Source organism: Mustela nivalis, assembly GCF_964662115.1.
Source record: "Mustela nivalis genome assembly, chromosome: 8".
NCBI classification, from domain to species: domain Eukaryota; kingdom Metazoa; phylum Chordata; class Mammalia; order Carnivora; family Mustelidae; genus Mustela; species Mustela nivalis.
In genome coordinates, this window is record NC_139027.1 from 74,959,133 (window position 1) to 74,980,032 (window position 20,900).

Below are 20,900 nucleotides of genomic sequence, written 5' to 3' on the forward strand. Positions count from 1 at the left end.
GTTACAAAGAAATGGCTGTTTTGTAGTGAAGATCTTTTGCCTTTGTTACTGTCCTTATGTTCTCCCTGCTTCCATACTCAAATCCCTGACTCGGGTCATCTGTCTCTAGAATAGGCCCTACAGAGTCTTGCTTCTGTCTGGTGTCACTGATTGGAAAGCATTTTTCCCACGTTCTATTGGAATTCGGCAGAACACATCTCACTTCACTTGCTACATCCTCAGATGAAAATTGCCTCGACTTCCTTCTCTAGTGGATGATTTGAATCAGTAGTGTTGGGTTTCTTTATTTTTTTAGCAGTTATAAATAGCCTCTTTTGTTATTTGTGTGTTTGTCTTCCGTACCCCTTGTAGGTGCCTTGTAACTAACTGCAGCTGTGGCATAAACATTTGTTTCCTGAGTTAAACTGATACAGTCTCATGGTATATTCCCCTAAATTTCTCGGGCAGAAATCTTAGTTTTGCTTTTTTAAAATTAGTGATACTGGGCGCCTGGGTGGCTCAGTGGGTTAAAGCCTCTGCCTTCAGCTCAGGTCATGATCCCAGGATCCTGGGATCAAGCCCTTCATCGAGCTCTCTGCTCAGCAGGGAGCCTGCTTCCTCCTCTCTCTCTGCCTGTCTCTCTGCCTACTTGTGATCGCTGTCTGTCAAATAAATAAAAAATCTTTAAATAAATAAATAAATAAATAAAATAAAATTAGTGATACTGTCCATGCTTGTCATTGCCTGATGCAGCGTATTTTCTTGTGTTGTCTTTGAACTTTGTGACTTACTTTATTAGTTTCAGCTGTACAGCATGATTTGATATTTGTATGTAATGTAAAATGATCACAGTAAGTTAATATGTGTTGTCATGCATAGTTACAAAATTCTTTTTCTTATGATGAGAACTTTTAAGATCTACTCCCAACAATTTTCAAATAGACAGTGCAGTATTAACTATAGTCACCATGCTGAACATTATATCCCCATGACTTAGTATTTTAGAACTATAAGATTGTACTTTTTGATCCCCTTCACCTATTTTGTCCACACCCAGTCCTCTGCCTCGCAGCCACCAATCTATTATCTATATCTGTGAGCTTTTTTTGTTGTTATTGTTTTGGTTTTTGCTTTGGATTCTACACATAAGTGAGATCATACAGTGTTTATCTTTCTCTTAATTATTTCACTTAGCATAATGCTCTCAGGGTCCATCCATGTTGTGCCAAATGGCAAGATATCTTTCCTTCTTTATGACTGATTTTGAGTTAGTGTTTTTATTTTCTTTGGGTAAATACCCATAAGTAGAATTGCTGGATCATATAGTAGTTCTATTTTTAATTTTTTGAGGAATCTCCATACTGTTTTCCATAGTGGCTGCACCAGTTTACATTCCCACCAGCTGTGCACAAGTGTTCCCATATTTCACATCCTTGCCAACACTTGGTATTTGTCTTTTTCCTAATAGCCATTCTAACAGAGGTAAGATGATTTCTCACTGTAGTTTTGGTTTGCATTTCCCTAATGATGAGTGATGTTGAGCATCTTTTCATGTGTCTGTTGGCTGTCAGTATGTCTTCCTTGGAAAAATGTCTATTCTTCCTTGGAAAAATGTCTACACTTTAATTGGATTATTTTTTGCTATTGAGTTGTAAGAGTTCTTTATATATTTTAGATATTAACCCCTTATTGGATATATCATTTGTAGATATCTTCTGTTCAGTAGGTTACCTTTTCATTTTATTATTGTTTCCTTTGAAAAGACCCTGGGATTATGACCTGGGCCAAAGGCAGACGCTTAAGCCACTGAGCCACCCAGGTGTTCCTTCCCAAGGGATTCCCCTTCTGAGAACTGGAATATGTCATCTGCAAATAGTGTCAGTTTTACTTGTTTTTAATTTGGATTCCTTTTACTTTCTTATCTAATTGCTCTAGCTAGGTCTAATAGTAATACAGTGTTGAATAGAAGTGGTAAGAGGGGCCATCCTTATCTTGTTCCTGAACTCAGAGGAAAAGCTCTTAGCTTTTCACTCTTGGGTATGGTGTTAGTTGTAGGCTGACTTTACAACCTGCATCACCATCGTACTTCTCATTTTCTGGTTTTTCAGAATGTTTTTGTTCTTGTTTTAAAGATTTTTCTTTCTCCAAGAGAGAGAAATCACGAGCAAGGGGGCAGGGTAGAGGGAGAAGCAGACTCTCTGCTGAACAGGGAGCCCAATGTGGGGCTCGATCCTAGGACCCTGCTATCACAACCTGAACTGAAGGCAGATGCTTAACCATTTGAGCCACCCACGTGCTCTGTGTTTGTTTTTTCTGAAGAGTACCTTTAACATTCAAAAATCTTTCCTTTCCCCTAGGTCATTTTGACCTTTTGTGGGTAAGGTGGAATTCACAGAGGTACTTCTCAGTGTGAGCAATAGCATGTCCCAAACCTACACTTACACATCTGAGAGGTCACATTTTCTGGTGAATAGTGAAAAATAGGATATGGTATAAATCACAATATACACAACACATGTGTTATATTATTTGGGGCACAATAATGATTTGTTTAACATGACAAAGCTTAAAGGCAGTACTCTAGAAGAAAATGCAGATTTTTTTTTTTTTTAATTTATAAAATCAGCTGATGTTCATTGAGGAAGTTAGAACAAACAGAAATTTAAGGAAAAAAAATCTAAGAAAAAAGCTGTCCAGGGGCACCTGGGTGGCTCAGTGGGTTAAGCTGCTGCCTTCGACTCAGGTCATGATCTCAGGGTCCTGGGATGGAGTCCTGCATCGGGCTCTCTGCTCAGCAGGGAGCCTGCTTCCCTCTCTCTCTCTCTGCCTGCCTCTCTGTCTACTGTGATCTCTCTCTGTCAAATAAATAAATAAAATCTTTAAAAAAAAAAAAAAAAGCTGTCCATAACTCCATAAAGATAATTGTTAATATTTTGGCATATTTTCTAATAGCATTTTTCTGAGTGGAGATAATTTTTTATGTTTTCTATTTTTTCTTTAGCATTTTAGTAAAGTTACTTCCTTATTATAAATTCTTTAAAATTTTTTTTTTAAGATTTTTTTATTTATTCATTTGACAGAGATCACAAGCAGGCTGAGAGGCAGGCAGAGAGAGGGGGTAGGCAGGCTCCATGCTGAGCAGAGAGCCCAATGTGGGGCTTGATCTCAGGACCCTGGGACCATGACCTGAGCCGAAGGCAGAGGCCTTAACCCACTGAGCTACCCAGGCACCCCAAATTCTTTTAAATATTTTAAATTAACCCTTAATATCTAGTTATTTGGATAATTTGCTTAATCATTCTCTTATAGACATATTTAGGTTATTTCTTCTTTTTTAATCATTATTGAGAATGAATTTGTCTTTTATACATAACCCCCACCCTCACAAACACCATGTGTGTGTTTGTGTTTTTGATACATTTTGTTAGAAGTTTTCAGAAGTAGAATCCTTTGGGAAGGAATGCCTGGGTGGCTTGGTGGGTTAAGTGTCTGCCTTCAGCTCAGGTATGATCCCAGGGTCCTGGGATCAAGTCCCACACCGGGCTACTGGCTCAGCAGTATGCCTACTTCTGCCTCTCCCTCAGCCTGCTGCTCCCTGTGCTTGTGCTCGTTCACTGTCTCTGTCAATAAATTTAAAAACCTTAAAAAAAAAAAAAAAAGAATCCTTTGGGAAGGGGATAAGAATAAATTTAAGTCTCTTAATGCATTTCACCAAGTTTTCCCAAAGGATTGTACTTATTTACCTTTAATGATGGGAGGCATACTTTTCAGCCATCCTTTTATTTTTGCTTTTGCCCAAGTAACGTTTGAGAGGCTTAATTCAAGTCTGCCTGTGGCTCAGAGTTGGGGGGGTGGTTCTTTCTTCCCACCTGAATCCTGCTAGTGTGCAGGTCTCCTGCTTCACACTGGAGGGATCTTTGCTTTTGCTTCTAGATCCCTACTTTGATCGACCGGATGCTTGTGTCATCTAACACGAAGACTGGGGCTGCAGGAGCTGAGGCCTTGTCCCTCCTGCTGAAGAGGCCCTGGGATCCTGCTGTGGGGGTACTTTCTCATAACAAACCAGTAAGTCAGAGCAGCTCAAGACTTAACTATGACCCACAAAATTTTTAGAATCCACTCTCAGAACCTTAGCAAGAGGGTAATAAATGACTTAACTTTCCCAGTAATAACTGGTTGTGTATAGTGCTTAGCAGAGTTTCATAAAGAAATTGGCAGTGGCGGGGATTAAAAAAGGTATTATGATACTTGAGATTCTGTGGAGTGACATCTCATCCTCACTGGTTCTCTCTGGGGTTCTTCCTCCTTAGAGCAAGCTCCCCGGCTCTCCTCTCATTCTCATTGCCTCCTCTGGGCCTTCTAGCTCTGTGTTCCCCACGTCACGCCGCCACCGCTTCTGGCAGTCTCAGCTCTCCTGCTTAGGCAAGGTATGTGTGGGGCTAAGAGGAACTGTCTCCTGGATTGGAATAGAGTCTTGGAAGACTGAGCAGACAGAATGTGGGAGGGAGTCAAAATAGAGGACTTAAATGTTCGGCATTCCCCCACTGTCTTTTTGTTTTTAATTCTAAAGGTGCTTATCCAAGGTTGAAGGGATTTAGGGTAGGTTAAGCAGAATTGAGAGAAGATTTGAAACTTAAATCTCTGCTGGCATGACTGCCACTTTCTTTCCTTCAGGTCATCCCTGTAGCAACCCATCTGCTGAACAACGGTAGTGGGGTAGGAGTTCTGCAGTGTCTGGAGCATATGATTGGGGCAGTGAGAAGCAAAGTACTGGAGGTGAGAGTGCCCTTGTTTCGGGTCGCCGTGGCACCCCCAGCATGCTGGGCTTGCTTTTGGCCCAGACTCCTGTCTTACTGTCTTCTTTCTCCTCCCACAAAGATTCACAGCCATTTCCCCCACAAACCCATTATCTTGATTGGCTGGAATACAGGAGCGCTGGTGGCCTGTCATGTAAGTAATTGCCATCTCATTTGGAGGCTGTCTTGGGATAGAATACTGATGCTGTTACTGCTGATTGCTACCATTGAGTCCTTTTTTTATGTTCTAGACACCGTGCTAGGTGATCTGCCTACATATATGCATTTTAAGGTATAGAAGACTAACTTTATTGTGGAAATTTTAAACAGAAAATTAAAGGGAGAACAGACCGATAATAAATCCTGTGGACTCCTCACAGTGATTTACCAGTGATTTACTCATGGTCAGACTTTTTCATCTTACCCCTGTCCACTTTCTGTCTTCTCCAATTATCTTGAAGAAAATCCCAAATATTGTTATCATTTGTGATATATATATATATATATATATATATATATATATATGTAATGTGTATATATATCACTTATGATAGATATGTAATATGTGTGTGTATATATATGTGAGTGTGTATATATATATGCATATGTACACACACACACACACACACATATATATATATATATCAGTATGTATTTCTGAAAAAAAAATTTCCTCCCCCACCCCCAAATGTAAGTACTGTTCTCCACCTTAAAAAAATACTAGCAGGCATAAATTTTAATAGCTTTGGAATTTGATGTTGTGTTGTGTTGATGTTGTGTTCATAGTCTGTCCCTTTGTAAACATTAAGGAATCTTCTGTTTATTATTTTACATACATTTGTGTGTACATTAGTTTATGTAAGTGTCCCTGACCTGCCCAAAGCCCCAGTTCTCAAGTGGATCAAATAAGTTGAGTCTCTGCTGCTTCGTGTGGTCTGGTCAGGTGTGACATCTAGGGCTGGTAGAGGAAGGAGGCTGTCTCCTGACACTCCCTGGTCCTGGGAATGACAGAATTCAGTCAGCAACTGCTCAAACAAGTTTGAAGTGCCTGGGAGCTAAACATTAGATTCAAAAGGGAGAGATTTTCTTTGCTTATGGATGAAGAGCGACATTTGTGTCTTTCTGATTGTATTTGCTATTTGTGGAGGAGAAAGTGAATAGGAAAATTCAAGTCTGGGGAATTAATAGGATGAAAGCACTGAGTTTCCCATCCTGTGGTTCAGCCCTCTGCTGCGGTTCTCTCAGGGCTCCATTTTGTGTGCTGGGATCTTGTGTCTTACGATCTTACTGCCGCCACTATAGCTGGTACTCCTATGGATTAGGACTGGGGAGATAGAGATGGGACAAGCTGGTAGATCTGGACCACCTCTGGACTCTGGGTAGGGTGTAGCTGCAGTAAAGTCAGTTGACCTTGAGACAAACTGTTGTATTATTTCCAGGTGTCAGTGATGGAGTACGTCACTGCAGTTGTCTGCCTTGGGTTTCCTTTACTTACCGTGGATGGTCCCAGAGGGGTAAGCATGGGGTGCAGCTGATTGCTGGGTCACAGGCTGGTGAGAATAAGGGGGTGCATGCATTACCCAAACTGGCACTCAGCGACTAGTTGCCCAGTTGACTCTGCTCAGCGGACTTGACAGGTCAGTCCTCAGTGAGTAGTAACTGGCTGATTATAAAACCTGTTCATGTTTTAGGATGTGGATGATCCCCTCTTGGATATGAAGACTCCAGTCCTCTTTGTCATTGGGCAGAATTCCTTGCAGTGTCATCCCGAAGCCATGGAAGATTTCCGGGAGAAGATTCGGGCTGAGAACAGCTTGGTGGTGGTTGGGGGAGCTGACGATAATCTCAGGTGTGTGTGGCTTCCCCCAGAGCTGTGAGAGAGTCATGTTGTAGTGTTGGAGAGAGGCCTGTGAGGTGGTGATGTAACTACAGACTAAATCTGCTTCTGTGAAAGGGGGAACCATTTTACATTTTAAACTAGTTCAGATTTATAAAAAGTTGCAAAAATAGTACAGAAATTTCTTAAAGACTCTGAACTCAGATTTCCCAAATGTGAACATCTTAAATAACCTGAATATGATTATCAAAATGAGGACGTTAACGTTGTATGATACTATTTTCTAATGTACAGTTGCAGATATGGTCAGTTGGCTCACTAATGTCCTTTTCCTGTCTGGTGTCCAGTCCTGAATCACGTGTAATATATTAGTTGCCTGTCTCGTCAGTCTCCTTGAGTTTGATAGTATTCTTTCGTCTTTCATGACCTTGACATTTTGAAGACTTCCGGCCACTTATTTTGTAGGCTGTCCCTCAATTTAGGTTTTTAACGTTTTTTGTGATTAGGTTGAGCATATGCATTTTTGGCAGGGCTACCAGTTGGTAAGCCCTCAGTGCATCCTCCCTGGGCCTACATGATGATATTGATGTGTCTTATCACTGGTGACCTTAACCTTGACCACCTGGTGAAGGTGGCATCTTCCAGGTTTCTCTACTGTGAAGTTACTCTATTTCCCTTTGCGATTAGTAGTTACCCAGTGGGAGGGAGATAATTTGAGACTCGGTGAATGCAGTCTTGGTCATTGTGCTTTGACTGGGGTAGACACTTCTTATATTTTGTTTCTTACTGAGGATGTACGTGAATGTAGATTTTATTTGTATTAACATCCTTTAATATATTTTGGAGTAAAAACAGCTGGAGTTTGGAAGGGGCACCTTAGCTCATTGAGATGGCCACTTCTCCCTTAAAAGACTGGCTGCCAAAAAAAAAAAAAAGACTGGCTGCCTGTAAGGCCTTTAATTAGGCTTTCTTGAAATGTCCTGAAAAAGAGGTGTGTCATTTGTTGGGCTTCCTTTTTTTTTTTAAAGATTTTATTTATTAATTTGACAGAGAGAAATCACAAGTAGACAGAGAGGCAGCCAGAGAGAGAGAGAGAGGGAAGCAGGCTCCCTGCTGAGCAGAGAGCCCGATGCGGGACTCGATCCCAGGACCCTGAGATCATGACCTGAGCCGAAGGCAGCGGCTCAACCCACTGAGCCACCCAGGCGCCCCAGCTAGTGAGTTTAAAACAAGTACCTGCTCCCACCGGTCTTGTCAGTTTCTTAACCAGTGATGTTTTAGAGAGGTCCTTCTGGTTTTGTCATTTGGCTGTTTCTTGTGGGTCTAGAATCTAATCCTCTGGTGCTCAAAGCAATATTTTCTTGTAAATACATTTTGTTTGTTGGTTATTCAGACATTCTTATCTATAGGAGGGTAGCATGTATGTGGGGCTGTGTGTGTGTGTTGAGTAGCAGTGAGGAAACACAAAAGATAGGAACACTTCAGTGGGAGTTAAGTTGTGAGGCTGCTTTTGAGATGTGTTTGCAAAGTCCTCAAGTGTTGGCCTGAGAATCAGGTGACTCAGTTCAGTGTTGGTTGCTTTGCTAAGAACCTTGGGTTAACTGCTTAACTTCTGGGACCCACTGTCCTCATATGTAAGATGAGGGTGCTACATAGGTTCAGAGGTCAATAGCCAGTAAATTGGGGTTCTCAGAATTTGGAAGTCCAGAATATTGTTCTCCACCCTGTCATTCGGAGTCTCTGCTGAGACCCTCAGTCAGAAGCCAGGGGTTTTAAAACTGGCTTCCAAAGAGGGGAATGTAGCCAGGTGACTATTTTCTCTTACCTTTATAGAAGTAACTTATGACCACCTTTTGTCTACTACTGATCTCATGCAACAGCATCCAGTAATCTCAGGGTTTGGGCCTTTATTGGGGGACTTCTAGATGAGGTCATAGAAGTCAGAGTTTATCTGGGAAGCCATAAGTGTGGGACTTTAGGAATGTACAGTCCTAGGCAATTTTCATATGTTCTCTGTTCTTTACATATATTATTTTTGTAATCCTCACAAGTCCATGAGCGAGGTATTATGATTCCATTTTGCAGAACATGAGGTTTAGAGAAGTGGTGGAACATGAGGAACATGAGAAACATGAGGTTTAGAGAAGTGGTGATACCTGCCTGAGGGCTAACATGGTCCTCCTTCCTGGGCTCAGAAAATAGCCAACACAGAAATACATTCTCGCTTCCATTTGATGCCATGGAATGTTTAAAATAAACATTTTTCCTCTCTGTCTTCTAGAATAAGCAAAGCAAAGAAGAAATCAGAGGGGCTGACTCAGAGCATGGTGGACAGATGCATTCAGGTATGCAGTTGCTTCATGTGTTTTTCTCAATGAGGCTTGTCTTTCTATAAGCTTTTAGGCTTGATCTTATTGGCAGTAGTGTCTTTGGCTCTGAAGGGTGAAGGAGTGTCCAGTGGAGCCTCTGATAGAACTGAATCATAAGGAAAGGGGAAAGAGAGAGGGGAGGAAGCAGACGTGTATGGAGGAGTGGGGTGCCACCCTACAGAGGCGTCAGGGAGCAGGCTTCTGCTGGTCTTTGGCTGAGGCTGGGGTTTGTGCTTGGCTCGTAGTGCATGGAGAAGGACACATCCGATGCCAAAGCCGAATTAGTTGAATTAACTTGAACCTGCCAGGGAGGTTCCTGTTCCCTAGACTGAGGACTGAGTGGCCTGGGCCCTCTTCACACTAGGATGAGATTGTGGACTTTCTGACTGGAGTGCTCACTCGTGCTGATGGGCACATGGGCTCTGAGCCTCGGGATCAGGATGCTGAGAAGAAGAAGAAGCCTCGGGATGCAGCCCGAAGAGACCTGGCCTTTGAGGTCCCTGAGCGGGGCAGTCGGCCTGCCTCACCAGCTGCCAAGCTGCCTGCCTCACCGTCAGGCTCGGAGGTAATGTAGGAAGGTGGGGAACAGAGGGAGCACTTCGGTTGGGTACGTAGGACTGTGGAGTTGGTTCCTTCACTTCTGGGGGTGCTTGCCTGCCTTGCCAGTGCTGTAGACCATTGAGTTTTTATGAGGAGAATTCCTGGGCAGGGAATTCCAGGGGGACGTGATCATTGGTGATCAGATCCAAGCAGCTGGCTCAGCTCTTACCCTTCTTGCCCTGCTTAGGATCTTTCCAGTGTGTCTAGCAGCCCCACTTCCAGTCCCAAGACCAAAGTGACTACAGTGACCTCTGTCCAGAAGTCCAGTCAGATCGGGAGCGCTCAGCTCCTGAAGAGACACGTGCAGCGGACGGAAGCTGTGCTGACCCACAAACAAGCTCAAGGTATCGGCTTCTTGGCCCAGTGGCCTCTTGGTTTATCTTTTGGAGTGAGGTCATGTGGGATTTGAGAAGTATTGGTATCTGTAGCTTCCTCTGGGGCATGCGAGAGGCACCCTTTCCCACATTTCTGTCCAGACAGAATTAGGTTGAAATGAATACCAGAGATTGTTTTCAAGGGTGAGACATCACAAAAGGTCGTGCATTAGTGGAGCTGTATAGTTCCAGTAATTACAGCTTTGCTTTGGTGTTCTGGGGAGGTTAGGTTTTATGAGCTGATTATGTGTGTATTTGCCTCAAAATTTTTTCTGATTCCCAATTGGGGAAGCTACTTGTTCTGTTCTTCGCGCTGCCCAACCACTCCTGCAGTCAGGGCACTCTTCAGATCATGTGGACGAGGTGATGAGCTTTTTTCCTCAGATTCCAGGGCAGTGCAGCTGGCATCATGCCCTTTCTTTGTTTTGCCCTTGAAGAGTTAAGGTTCCCACACTGGGACCTTTCCGTGAGGTTTATTGGGGTTTCTGCAGATAGGCTTTAGATTAGGCTGGGAAATGTTTGTATGTACAATCTGGAGAACAGTGAGTGCTACTGTAGCTTATAGAAAAGGCATAGTGTTTTGGGTAGGGAGAAAAGAAACAGTGGCTTGTCCCCTGACCCCACTTCAATCTGGTTGGGCAGCCCCAAGGTAAGGCCTTTTGCACATTGTGTTTGATGACGTATCCAGGAACATGTATTACCTGAAGTCTTGGGTACTTGGGAGGAGGCAGCACCAGAGCTGACTGTCAAGTGGAGAGACGCAGAGGTGACAGTGGGCTGATCTGCTCACTTCCCCTGTGTTTCTTTAGTGGAGCCAAAGGGTCAGGACTTAAACTCAGGCCTCTTATGAGAGTACCCTTCAGGAGCATGTGTGAGTGATTGGTGAAGGCAAAAAGACAAAAAAGAAAAAACAAGCCAGGCCCCCTGGGGCCACATGGATGGTCTGTAACCTTATCTTAAGTGGTGGTCAGAGCCAAATTCTGGGTTGGTGGTGTTTGCTTAGGCTTTTGATGAAGAGAGAACCAGTGGTCGGCTGTGCTTCTGGAGGGGATAATTAGTTGAGAGTCTAGGGAGTTCTGGAAGGCTGATTGGTGATCTGGGTTTGAAATGGGCCCCAGAATATCATGGCACTGAGCAGCAGCCATCGCACCCTGGCTTTGGCAGGGCCTCATAGGCAAGAGGAAATGATTATAGATAAATTTTATGGAACCCTGACTATGTGTCATGCTGTTTTCCTGGCATTTGACTTGCTGTTGCTCACTGAATCTTGGCAATGGCCCATGAGGCAGGTACATTTATTATTTTCAGTTTATAGATGATTCCAGGAAGCTGCTAGGAGTCAGGTGTCAAACACATGCAGTAATTCTGGAAAAAGCCCTTACCGACCATTTTCTAGAACATTTTCATATCTTTTTCTTACTCCCTCTCCTTTTCTCCTTTCTCTGGCTGGCTGTGATTCTGTAATTCTTTCTGATTCATTCCAGCACAGTTTGCTGCTTTTCTGAAACAAAATATGCTGGTGAGGAAAGCTCTTCCTCCCGGCACCTCCTCCTGTCTCTTTGGTGAGTATTGCTCTTCCTCTCACCTTTTCATGCTCTGCTCTCTGCTTCTCTCCATGTCTCCCTTGTTTTATTCCCGATCCTGCCTCTCTCTTTTGTCTCTGATTTCCTGCTGTTCTTTTCTCTCTTCCTTTTTCTGTCTCCTGATTCTTTCCTTGGTTGACTCCTTTCGCTTACTCCTCCATAGTATAGTGTTGGCTTTTTCTCCATACTTTCTGTTGGTTACTCTCATGGTTTTTCCTTTTTTGTCTCTTGTGATTCTTGGCTCTGCTTCTCCTATGTGTGCCTGTGGCCCATTGCCTGTGAACCTGAGTTTCCTTGTGTGTTTTTCTCCCTGCTTCTGGATTCCTGCTTCCATCCTGGCCGCTACAAGCACACCAGCCACTATCAGCATAAAACCTTTTGTCTCCTTTCCCTTTTACAAAGCATCCTTCCTATTCTGATTTTAGTCAATGCATTTATCCCCTCAGCGATCCTTCTAGCTGGTTATGTCCTGTGGCCCAGGCCAGCACCCCCGTTCCTGCCTGCCTTCCTCATAGGACCACTGCTTTCCTCCCCATCCTGCCCCTGATTACCTATGCTAAGAAGAGGACCTGGGGGTGGGCTTTTGGTTTTAAAGAGAAGGAAATCTCTGAGGAAGTGTGAAAGGTAACTTCAGAGTCCAAGAGGTTTGGCCATGTGTAGGATGAGTCTGTTTGATTCAGCAGAGGGGGAATCCCATGTGTGAACAGGTGATCTTTCTCTGTACCTAGTACAAAGGACGTGGGGACTAGTTGTGACATGGGCTACTATTGCCCTTTTGCTTTTGGGCAGGAGCAGTTAAGTTGTCTTGGCTGAAATGCTTCCTTGCCTAGTAGCTACTCAAAGCCAGCCTTGATTCCGGCAATAAACCTTGTTGCCTTCATTTGGCAAGCAAACCTTCAACCCTGAGCTCTTAGGATATTTGGATGCTCAGAGCCTTGTGAAATTCTCCGTTTTAGAGAGAACTGCGTAGTGTGGTCCTTTACTGCTTCTTTGTGGAATGTTTACTGTCCCCCAGTGATGTGAGGGTGGGCTTAAGACAGGAAAATTATGACATTGAGTGCAGGAAGCACTGCTTAGATCCATTGTAGTGAATCCTCTGTTTTTTTGGTTGGTCTTTGCTAGGCAGGGTCAGGGTGTCATCTTTGTTTTTATTCCTACCAACTCAGAGCCCCCTTCCTTCTAACTCCAGAACAGGGTAAGGGCTGGGGATGGAACCATCCTCTGAGAGGGCAGGGAGGCCTTCTACCACAGGTGGGACCTGAGTGAGATGGGACTGAAGCACTAGCAGTTGCCTTTGAGGTCTGACTTTGTGTATGACACAGTCATGCCAGTGCTGGTGCTGTCAGTGTCTCTCGGGCCGTTTTGGATTATGGAAGACCTTACCTCCGCTCCATCTTTAGTTCCCATTTCATCAGAACAAACAGAAGAGGCAGAGAAAGAGGATCTTAGGGTCCAGCTGAAGCGCCACCATCCTTCCAGTCCTCTTCCTGGCAGTAAGACCTCCAAGCGACCAAAAATTAAGGTGTCCCTTATTTCCCAAGGGGACCCAGCTGGAGGGCCTTGTACTCCTTCCCAAGGAGGAGCTCCAGAAGGTGAGTTGTTCTTAGCCTGTTTAAATAAAAACTGAGTTCTCTCAGACCACATAACATTGCTTTCTTGGTGACTACTTGCTGTACAGCTCAGTCTCTAATGCAAGGTGTGCCTGGCGCAAAGAGGGCACACGGTAGCACATCGGGCAGAAGTGGGCCATGACCTGATCTGAACCAGGAGCAAGGAGGCAGGATGAGGATCTGAGGGAGCTATGGGGTCACTCAAAGCATCATCACATTTTGTTCTTTTTTTTTCTTTTTTCTTTTTTTTTTTTTAAAGATTTTATTTATTTATTTGATAGACAGAGATGACAAGCAGGCAGAGAGACAGGAGGAAGCAGGCACTCCATGGAGCAGAGAGCCCGATGCAGGGCTCGATCCCAGGACCCTGGGATCATGACCTGAGCCGAAGGCAGAGGCTTTAACCCACTGAGCCACCCAGGCGCCCCACATTTCTTATCTTTAATTTCAATTAAAGATAAATATTCCAGGGATGCCTGGCTGGCTCAGTCAGTAGAGCACGACTCTTGGTCTCAGGATTATGAGTGTGAACCCCATGTTGGATATAGAGACTACTTAAAAATAAAACCTTAAAAAAAAAAAAAAGGTAAAATATTCCAGAAAGTTTAAAAAATAGAAGAAAAGAATAATTCCCTATTCTGCTATACTTACTCTGTTTTTCTTCTTCATCCAGTCTTTGTCCATAATATTTTGCATTTAGCCTGGGCTGTAAAACCCTGAAAAGTGTGGCCAGGCAGGACTGACCACTGGCCTTGGGGTTTTCTGTTTTGCAGCTGCAGGAGGGAAGCCCATCACCATGACACTGGGGCAGGCTTCAGCAGGGGCCAAGGAGCTCACAGGGCTTCTCACCACTACCAAGTGAGTCTTTTTCTTGGCCTTTCTAGCTCTGCTCCTTTCTTTTTCTTTACCTTTTCTCTGGTCCATTTAGTGCTTTGGAAAGATAGTCTAGATTCTGTCAGTTTTGTGAATATGACTTCTTTCTGAGTGGGATCTTTGTCTTTTTGGGGGTGGGGGTGGGTCAGTTCAGAGTTCTTTTTTAAAGTTCGCAAAGCATCCCATAGCTCTTGCTTCAGGGTTTGAAGTCTATTTTAGGACTGACCTTCAGAAGGACTAGAGGCCAGATTCAGAAGATGAGACAAAGAAACTCTAGATTCTAGTATCCATTGCTGAAAGCATTGCTGGGCCCCACCACGGACCCTCCCTGTGTTGCCAGGGTCTGCTGCCCTCTGACCTTTGGATAATAGAGCTCCTATCTTTGTCTCCAGGTCAAATGCTTCTGAAGGGGGTGTCTCGGCCAGCCCAGTGTCCTCAGTGTCCAGCAGCACCACACCCAGTGCCTTGCACACACTCCAGAGCCGTCTGGTGGCCACCTCTCCTGGCAACTCCCTCCCAGGTATCTGTACCCCAGCATTCCCCACCTCCCAGCAAAGTCTCTTTTGGGCTGCTGCTGGAGGGTGGTCCCAGGAAAGCAGCTGACTCTGGGGGATGCTCCTCTGAGTTGCAGGCTTTCATTGAGGCTTGATGGGAAGCTGGAATTAGCTTTGAGGTGAGGGAGTTTCTGGTCTCAGTATCTGTAGTGAGTAAATATCCCAGTCTGCAGGTAGTGTCTCTTGTACTAGAAGGAGGAGAAATAGCTGGTGGAAGATGTGGGTATTGTGTTTTTGAACACATCTGATTGCAGGAAACTGGAGATTGTGCTGTATGTACTAGCATTAGCAAAACGAGGCACCTTTCTGCCTCTGTTATCTCTTCACTTTGGCCAGTCCACCCTGCATGGGAGGGCTGGTTGCCTGAGCCCAGCAGGCAAGGCTCTGCAGGTGTCCTCCTTCAGGAGGACCTCCCTCTTTGTTTTGTGGCCAAATATAAATCAGGTATTTGGAATTCTTTTTGCTTAATAAGCGTCCCTTTTCCCTGAAAAGGATGGAATTTAGATTTCTGAAAAGTGGGTGGGATTGAAGCTCTCTTTGGTTTTCCTAAAACTTCAAAATGTAAGGTAGGTGGTTTGGAGCAGGTTGGGATATGTGGAACAAATCCAAGACAGTGTGTCTAGCAGAGTACCTTCCTCGTGTGAGCATGCAGCGTGCATGCTCGGGGAGCCCTTCCTGGCATCTTTCCAAGAGCACTGGGAATGTTCCAGGGAAAGAACATTGGCATTTTAGCTGGTTGTTGAGGGTGGATGGATTTGGCTGCTCTTGGGATAAGGGATTGGGCCTGTGCTGACATCTGTTCTACCCTCTCCTAGGGGCTACATCAGCCAGCAGCCTCCTTCAAGGCCTCAGTTTCAGCTTGCAGGATATCAGCACCAAGACCTCTGGCCTCCCAGCAAATCCTTCCCCAGGGCCAGCCCCACAGGTGTATATCTGCCTTCCAGTGGGCTGGGCAGCTTCGGGGAGGAGGCCCTCTCAGTTTAGTTGGTTTTGGCGGGGAAATTGGGTCTGGAGTCTGGGTCATGACAGACTGCTTTCTGACTTCATGCCTAGGAGCTACCAGAGGTTAAAGCTCCATCACTTAGAGTGTGGCCTTGGGCAAGTTTTTTTGACCTCTCTGTATCTTTGTTTCCTTGTCTGTAAAATTAGGATAATGATAGTATTTCTCTTAAAGGGTTGTTTTAGTATTAAATAAAATAGTATATAGAAAATGCATGGAAGAGTACCTTGCATGTAGTGGCTGTGCAGTACATGGTAGCCTTTAATGCTCTGGGTCCTCCATACTTGAACATTGCTTGCTGTTGGGCAGTAGCTTCTGATCACCTGGTCTTGTGTGTCCCACAGGCCACCAGTATGAAGTTACCCACCCCCATGCAGAGCCTGAGTGCCATCACCACGGGCACCAGCACCATTGTCCGTACCATTCCTGTGGCCACCACTCTCTCCTCCTTGGGTGCCACTCCTGGTGGGAAACCCACAGCCATCCACCAGCTGCTGACCAATGGGGGCCTTGCTAAGTTGGCAAGCAGCCTCCCTGGCCTGGCTCAGATCTCTAACCAAGCATCAGGTGAGTCTCTCATGACCGCTGTGGGGACTCTTAGGGGATCTTTCCCCAGGACCTTCCCTTCTCACATGAACAAGGGATATGGTTGAACCCAACTCAACAGGGTCCTGGTATTGACCCTCAAGGATTCATTTGTGTGGGTCCATCCACTGGTGAGGTCAGAAGAGCACAGCTATTTTCCTGTTTCTATTACAATGACTGATAGGGGAGCTGACCCAGTTGGGAAGGGTACTGAGGTGGGAGGCTGAGGGGCTGGTGTGTGATGTGAAGAAAATCTTCGGGTGGAGACAGTGGAGGCTGTAACAAACAACCCTCCTTCCTCCTCTCTCTGTCAGGCTTGAAGGTCCCTACCACCATCACTCTGACACTGCGTGGCCAACCAAGCCGAATCACAACACTGAGCCCCATGGGCTCGGGAGCAGCCCCATCAGAAGAGCCCAGCTCCCAGCCTCTGCCGTCCAGCTCACAGGTGAGTACTGACCGGAAAGACCGAGGACACAGGCTCTGATACTGGGAACTTTGGGGCTGGCCCACTGGCCTATTGGAGGAGCTGCCAGTGCGCTGGACTTTAGGCAGACTAGATTCAAATCCAGACCTGAGGCTTTGTCACTTTGTAACTTTGAGCAAGTCATGGACCTCTTTGAGTCTCCTCTTCATAGCACTCACTGGGTTGTCTTGGGAATTAAATACATAACTATGTTTGGGTGTGTAGCGTCCTTGGTGTTCCAAGTTTTGTTTATGTTCCCTTTCCATTTGTTTTCTTTTCCCATTCTTGGCTTCAGCAATTGGAGATTGTGGTAGAGGCTAGTTAGTTGATTAACACCCTTTCTTTGCTCAGCTTTCCAGCATTGTGCCATTCAAGCTCTTGGCATTCATTGTCATCTTTTTAGGACACACTAGGTTTCTATAGCTTTTACCCACAAAGTCACCACCCGTTCCTTGTCGCCAATCTGATTTCCATCGTGCGCTTTTCATGTAAAACGTTTCTAATCTTAAATGGTGATCTGAGAGCCACTCAGAGATCAGAGGTGAAAAAAAAAAGTTGGGGGTCCAGTTTTGTTTGTGCTTTCCTTCACTGTGTACTGTTTCAGCCACAGCCTTCCTTGTGGGGGCTAAGGTGCTGTGCAGACTGCCATGCCTAAGGGACTGACCCTGTTCCCATCACTCCCACCACACCAATCCTGCCTGGGACCTGGAGGGCAGGCTCCTTATTGGCACTTGACGATTCCCAGCTGTTCCAAACCAACTTCTGCCTCCCCCTCTTGAGGGAAATACTGCAGAGATTGTTAACCTGGTATTCATTGGGATCATGGTTGGCCTTCCTGCCTTTTTTTTTTTTCTCCCAGAAAAGTGGAGGTGTTTTTATTTCTTTTATTCCTTTTTTTTTTTTAATTAGAAAAGTGATTGTGCTTGAATAATTCAAACATTACAGAAATACTGTAATTTATTTATTTATTTATTTTTAAAGAGTTTATTTATTTATTTGACAGAGAGAGATCACAAGTAGGTAGAGAGGCAGGCAGAGAGAGGAGGAAGCAGGCTCCCTGCCAAGCAGAGAACCCGATGCGGGACTCTATCCCAGGACCCTGATATCATGACCCGAGCTGAAGGCAGAGGCTTAACCCACTGAGCCACCCAGGCACCCCAGAAATGCTGTAATTTAGAAAGTGAAAATTTCCCATGATACCACTTCCAAAGATGGTATCCCCTATTAATAGTGCAATATACATTCTTCTAGATCTTTCTTGCTATACTATGTACATTATTTTATTTTACTTTTTTTTTTTTTTCTTTCTTTCTTTTTTACAAAAATGGAATCACAGAATGTGGACCATTTTTTAACTAGTCTTTGTTTACAACAGATGTTGTGACATGTTTCCTCATGAGTTATGTAGAGACTTAACCTTGTCAGTCGCTGCCTCATGTTTTGCTGGGTGGATGTACGAAAGCATATTTCACCATCTTCTGTCAGAGAGTTGGGCTGTTTTGTTTTTGATACAGAAAATAGTGTTTCAGTGACAGCCTTGTTCCTGAGTTTTGTGTGCCTCTGGGGGATTTCTTCAGTCCAGAGACCAGTAAGTGGAGGGTACGTGCGTCTGACATCTGGCTAAGTACTGGCTAATTGCCCTTTGAGGTTCGGCCAGTTTACACTTCAATCCATAGCAATGGTAATAGCTGTTCTCTCATGTCTTTGTCAGGTATGGAAATCAGTGTTCTAAAATGTTATTAATTTAATGAGTAAAAAATGAAATTGTTTATGTTTTTTTTAAGATTTTATTTATTTGTCAGAGAGAGCAAACACAAGCAGGGCCAGTGGTAGGCAGAGGGAGTAAGTGAGGAGTCCAACACAGGACTCTATCCCAGGACCCTCGGGATCATGACCTTAGCCAAAAGCAGATGCTTAACCAACTGAGCCACTCAGGTGTCTCAGTGGAATTGTTTATGTGTGTGTTTTCCTGATTACTTATGAGATTGTATGTCTTTTTTTTTTTTTTTTTAAAGATTTTATTTATTTATTTGACAGAGAGAGATCACAAGTAGGCAGAGAGGCAGGCAGAGAGAGAGGAGGAAGCAGGCTCCCTGCTGAGCAGAGAGCCTGATGTGGGACTCAATCCCAGGACCCTGAGATCATGACCTGAGCCAAAGGCAGCGGCTTAACCCACTGAGCCACCCAGGCGCCCCCCCCTTTTTTTTTAATATTTTATTTATTTGACAGAGAGAGAGATCACAACTAGGCCGAGAGGCAGGCAGAGAGAGAGAGGAGGAAGCAAGCTCCCCATGGAGCAGAGAGCCCGATGTGGGGCTTGATCCCAGGACCCTGGGATCATGACCTGAGCCAAAGGCAGAGGCTTTAACCCACTGAGCCACCTAGGCACCCCCAAGGTTCATATTCTTGATGATTGCACACACTTGGGCCTTTTTTGTCCCCGTGACCATCTGTTCTCACATTAGTTTTATATAATTGTTTGATAATGTTAAGTATGTTTCTAGTTTGTTAAGATCATTGTTATTATTTTCATTTTTCTTGATAAGTAATGGGTTTTGAATTTTCTTCATAGCTTTTCTGAAATCAAATGAGATGAGTGAGCATAAGCATTTCTTCTGAATCTGTTAAATGATGAATTATTTTAATAATTCCTAATTATTTATTATATCCTAATTATTTGTTATTTCCGAATGTCAGATCGTCTAAATTCCAGATTCAGTAGCTTGTTCAGTATGTCCTATTCTCTCTTTTTTTTTCATATGCCCCAGTTTATTTGAATTGTGCACCCATAGAAAAGACCCAATCAAAAGAGAACAAAACAAAGAAGAAAGAAGCCAAGTGTTTCAGAGGGAAAGCACATTTACTCTTTCGATTTGCTTTTATTTTTACTTAGGATCTTGGCTTCTATTAGTGAAATTGGTATGTAGTTTTCCTCCCCATCCTCCCCTGCTTTTGTGTGTGTGCTTTCCTTGTCCATTTGTCTTGTCTATAAGGGTAGACCTTTCCTTGTAGAAAATTGTATTTATATAGACAATACTGTATTATTCATTTGTCTTGTCTATAAGGGTAGACCTTTCTTTGTAGACAATTGTATTTATATAGAAATACTGTATTATTCTATAGACCGTATGTCCAATGTCTATATCCTATAGACAATACAATTAATGCTATTGTAATTGAATTGTATCGTATTCTTATAGAATGAGATGGAGGCATTTTTTTTCTCATATTCTGAAACATACAGCACAGAAATTATGAGCCCTTGATAGTTTGGTGGAAATTATCTATGAAGCCATTTGGGTCTATTTTCAGGCAGTCTTAACCTTTGCTGATACCATATTGATGCCCAGACAGAACGCATATCTCTACTGTGTGATGAAACCTATCTCCTCTATTAATCACCCTTTTCAGCTTGCTGCAGCCTGGGGGAACTAGTTCATGCTGAGGAGAGGCTAGATAGAGCTCACCCGAGAATTGTTTTACAGGGCTAAATTGGAGCACAAAATAAAGATCAAGATCTAACTTCTGATCTGATGGTATTAACTTGAGAGGTTAGTTTTTATCTTAGTAAAATGAGTGTATAATTACTAGAAGGGTTCTAGTGGTGATTGTTTCATTACAGAGCAAGGATGCATTGTTAGATTAAGACTTGCTGACTTGAAAGCTTCTAATGGTTACCTCAGTGTTCACACTTCCAGACAGTGTGGTATCAGGGAAGGGAGTGGGCTCTGGGGTTGGGCCCTTTGTCTTCAGCCCACTGTGTGATCCTGAGCAAAATCACCTAACCTTTCTCAATTTTGGTTTTCTTATCTGGTCTAGTGAGGAGGTTGGCCTAAGTTGGTGATTATTGGTAGGATTGATTAGTAGGGGCTGTCTCAGAATCTCCTCAGATTTTGGGAAGTTGAACTTTTATTTTATTTTTATTTTTAAGTAATCTCTACACCCAACGTGGGCCTCGAATTCACAATCCCGAGATCAAGAGTTGCATGCTCTTCCAACTGAGCCAGCCAGTCACTCTGGGAAGTTGAATTTTTGAATGTTCAGAAACAAACTGATGAAGTCCCAGAACCTAAGTCAGGTTTGGTGGGGTGAGGTTCGGAGCTGACGACTAAAAGAATTCTTAAGACATCTTTGGTGCAAAATGGTGGTTTATTAAAGCACGGGGACAGGACCCGTGGGCAGGAAGAGCTGCTGCCCCGGGTTGTGAGGAGTGGCTGGTTATATACACAGGAGTTGGGTAGGTGAGGATAAAGGGGTGTTCAGAAGGACTATTG

At 44.1% G+C, this 20,900-nt stretch overlaps 1 protein-coding gene across 50 annotated transcripts in view; it reads left to right on the plus strand.

The window, feature by feature from the left end:
- The window catches only part of KANSL3 (KAT8 regulatory NSL complex subunit 3), a 44,063-nt gene that overhangs the window by 18,261 nt on the left and 4,902 nt on the right, over positions 1-20,900 (plus strand). For 23 of the 50 annotated variants that reach the window (XM_082746791.1, XM_082746821.1, XM_082746793.1 and 20 more), the window contains 15 exons: positions 3,913-4,044; positions 4,290-4,406; positions 4,654-4,755; positions 4,858-4,929; positions 6,215-6,289; positions 6,467-6,624; positions 8,894-8,957; positions 9,346-9,546; positions 9,769-9,925; positions 12,939-13,130; positions 13,922-14,006; positions 14,414-14,541; positions 15,391-15,500; positions 15,920-16,142; positions 16,475-16,608. In XM_082746791.1, coding sequence (XP_082602917.1) covers positions 3,913-4,044; positions 4,290-4,406; positions 4,654-4,755; positions 4,858-4,929; positions 6,215-6,289; positions 6,467-6,624; positions 8,894-8,957; positions 9,346-9,546; positions 9,769-9,925; positions 12,939-13,130; positions 13,922-14,006; positions 14,414-14,541; positions 15,391-15,500; positions 15,920-16,142; positions 16,475-16,608 — 1,950 coding nt within the window. Of the gene's footprint in view, positions 1-3,912; positions 4,045-4,289; positions 4,407-4,653; positions 4,756-4,857; positions 4,930-6,214; positions 6,290-6,466; positions 6,625-8,893; positions 8,958-9,345; positions 9,547-9,768; positions 9,926-11,439; positions 11,518-12,938; positions 13,131-13,921; positions 14,007-14,413; positions 14,542-15,390; positions 15,501-15,919; positions 16,143-16,474; positions 16,609-20,900 lie in introns of all 50 variants that reach the window. The other 27 variants (XM_082746788.1, XM_082746836.1, XM_082746834.1 and 24 more) reach the window with 4 other exon arrangements.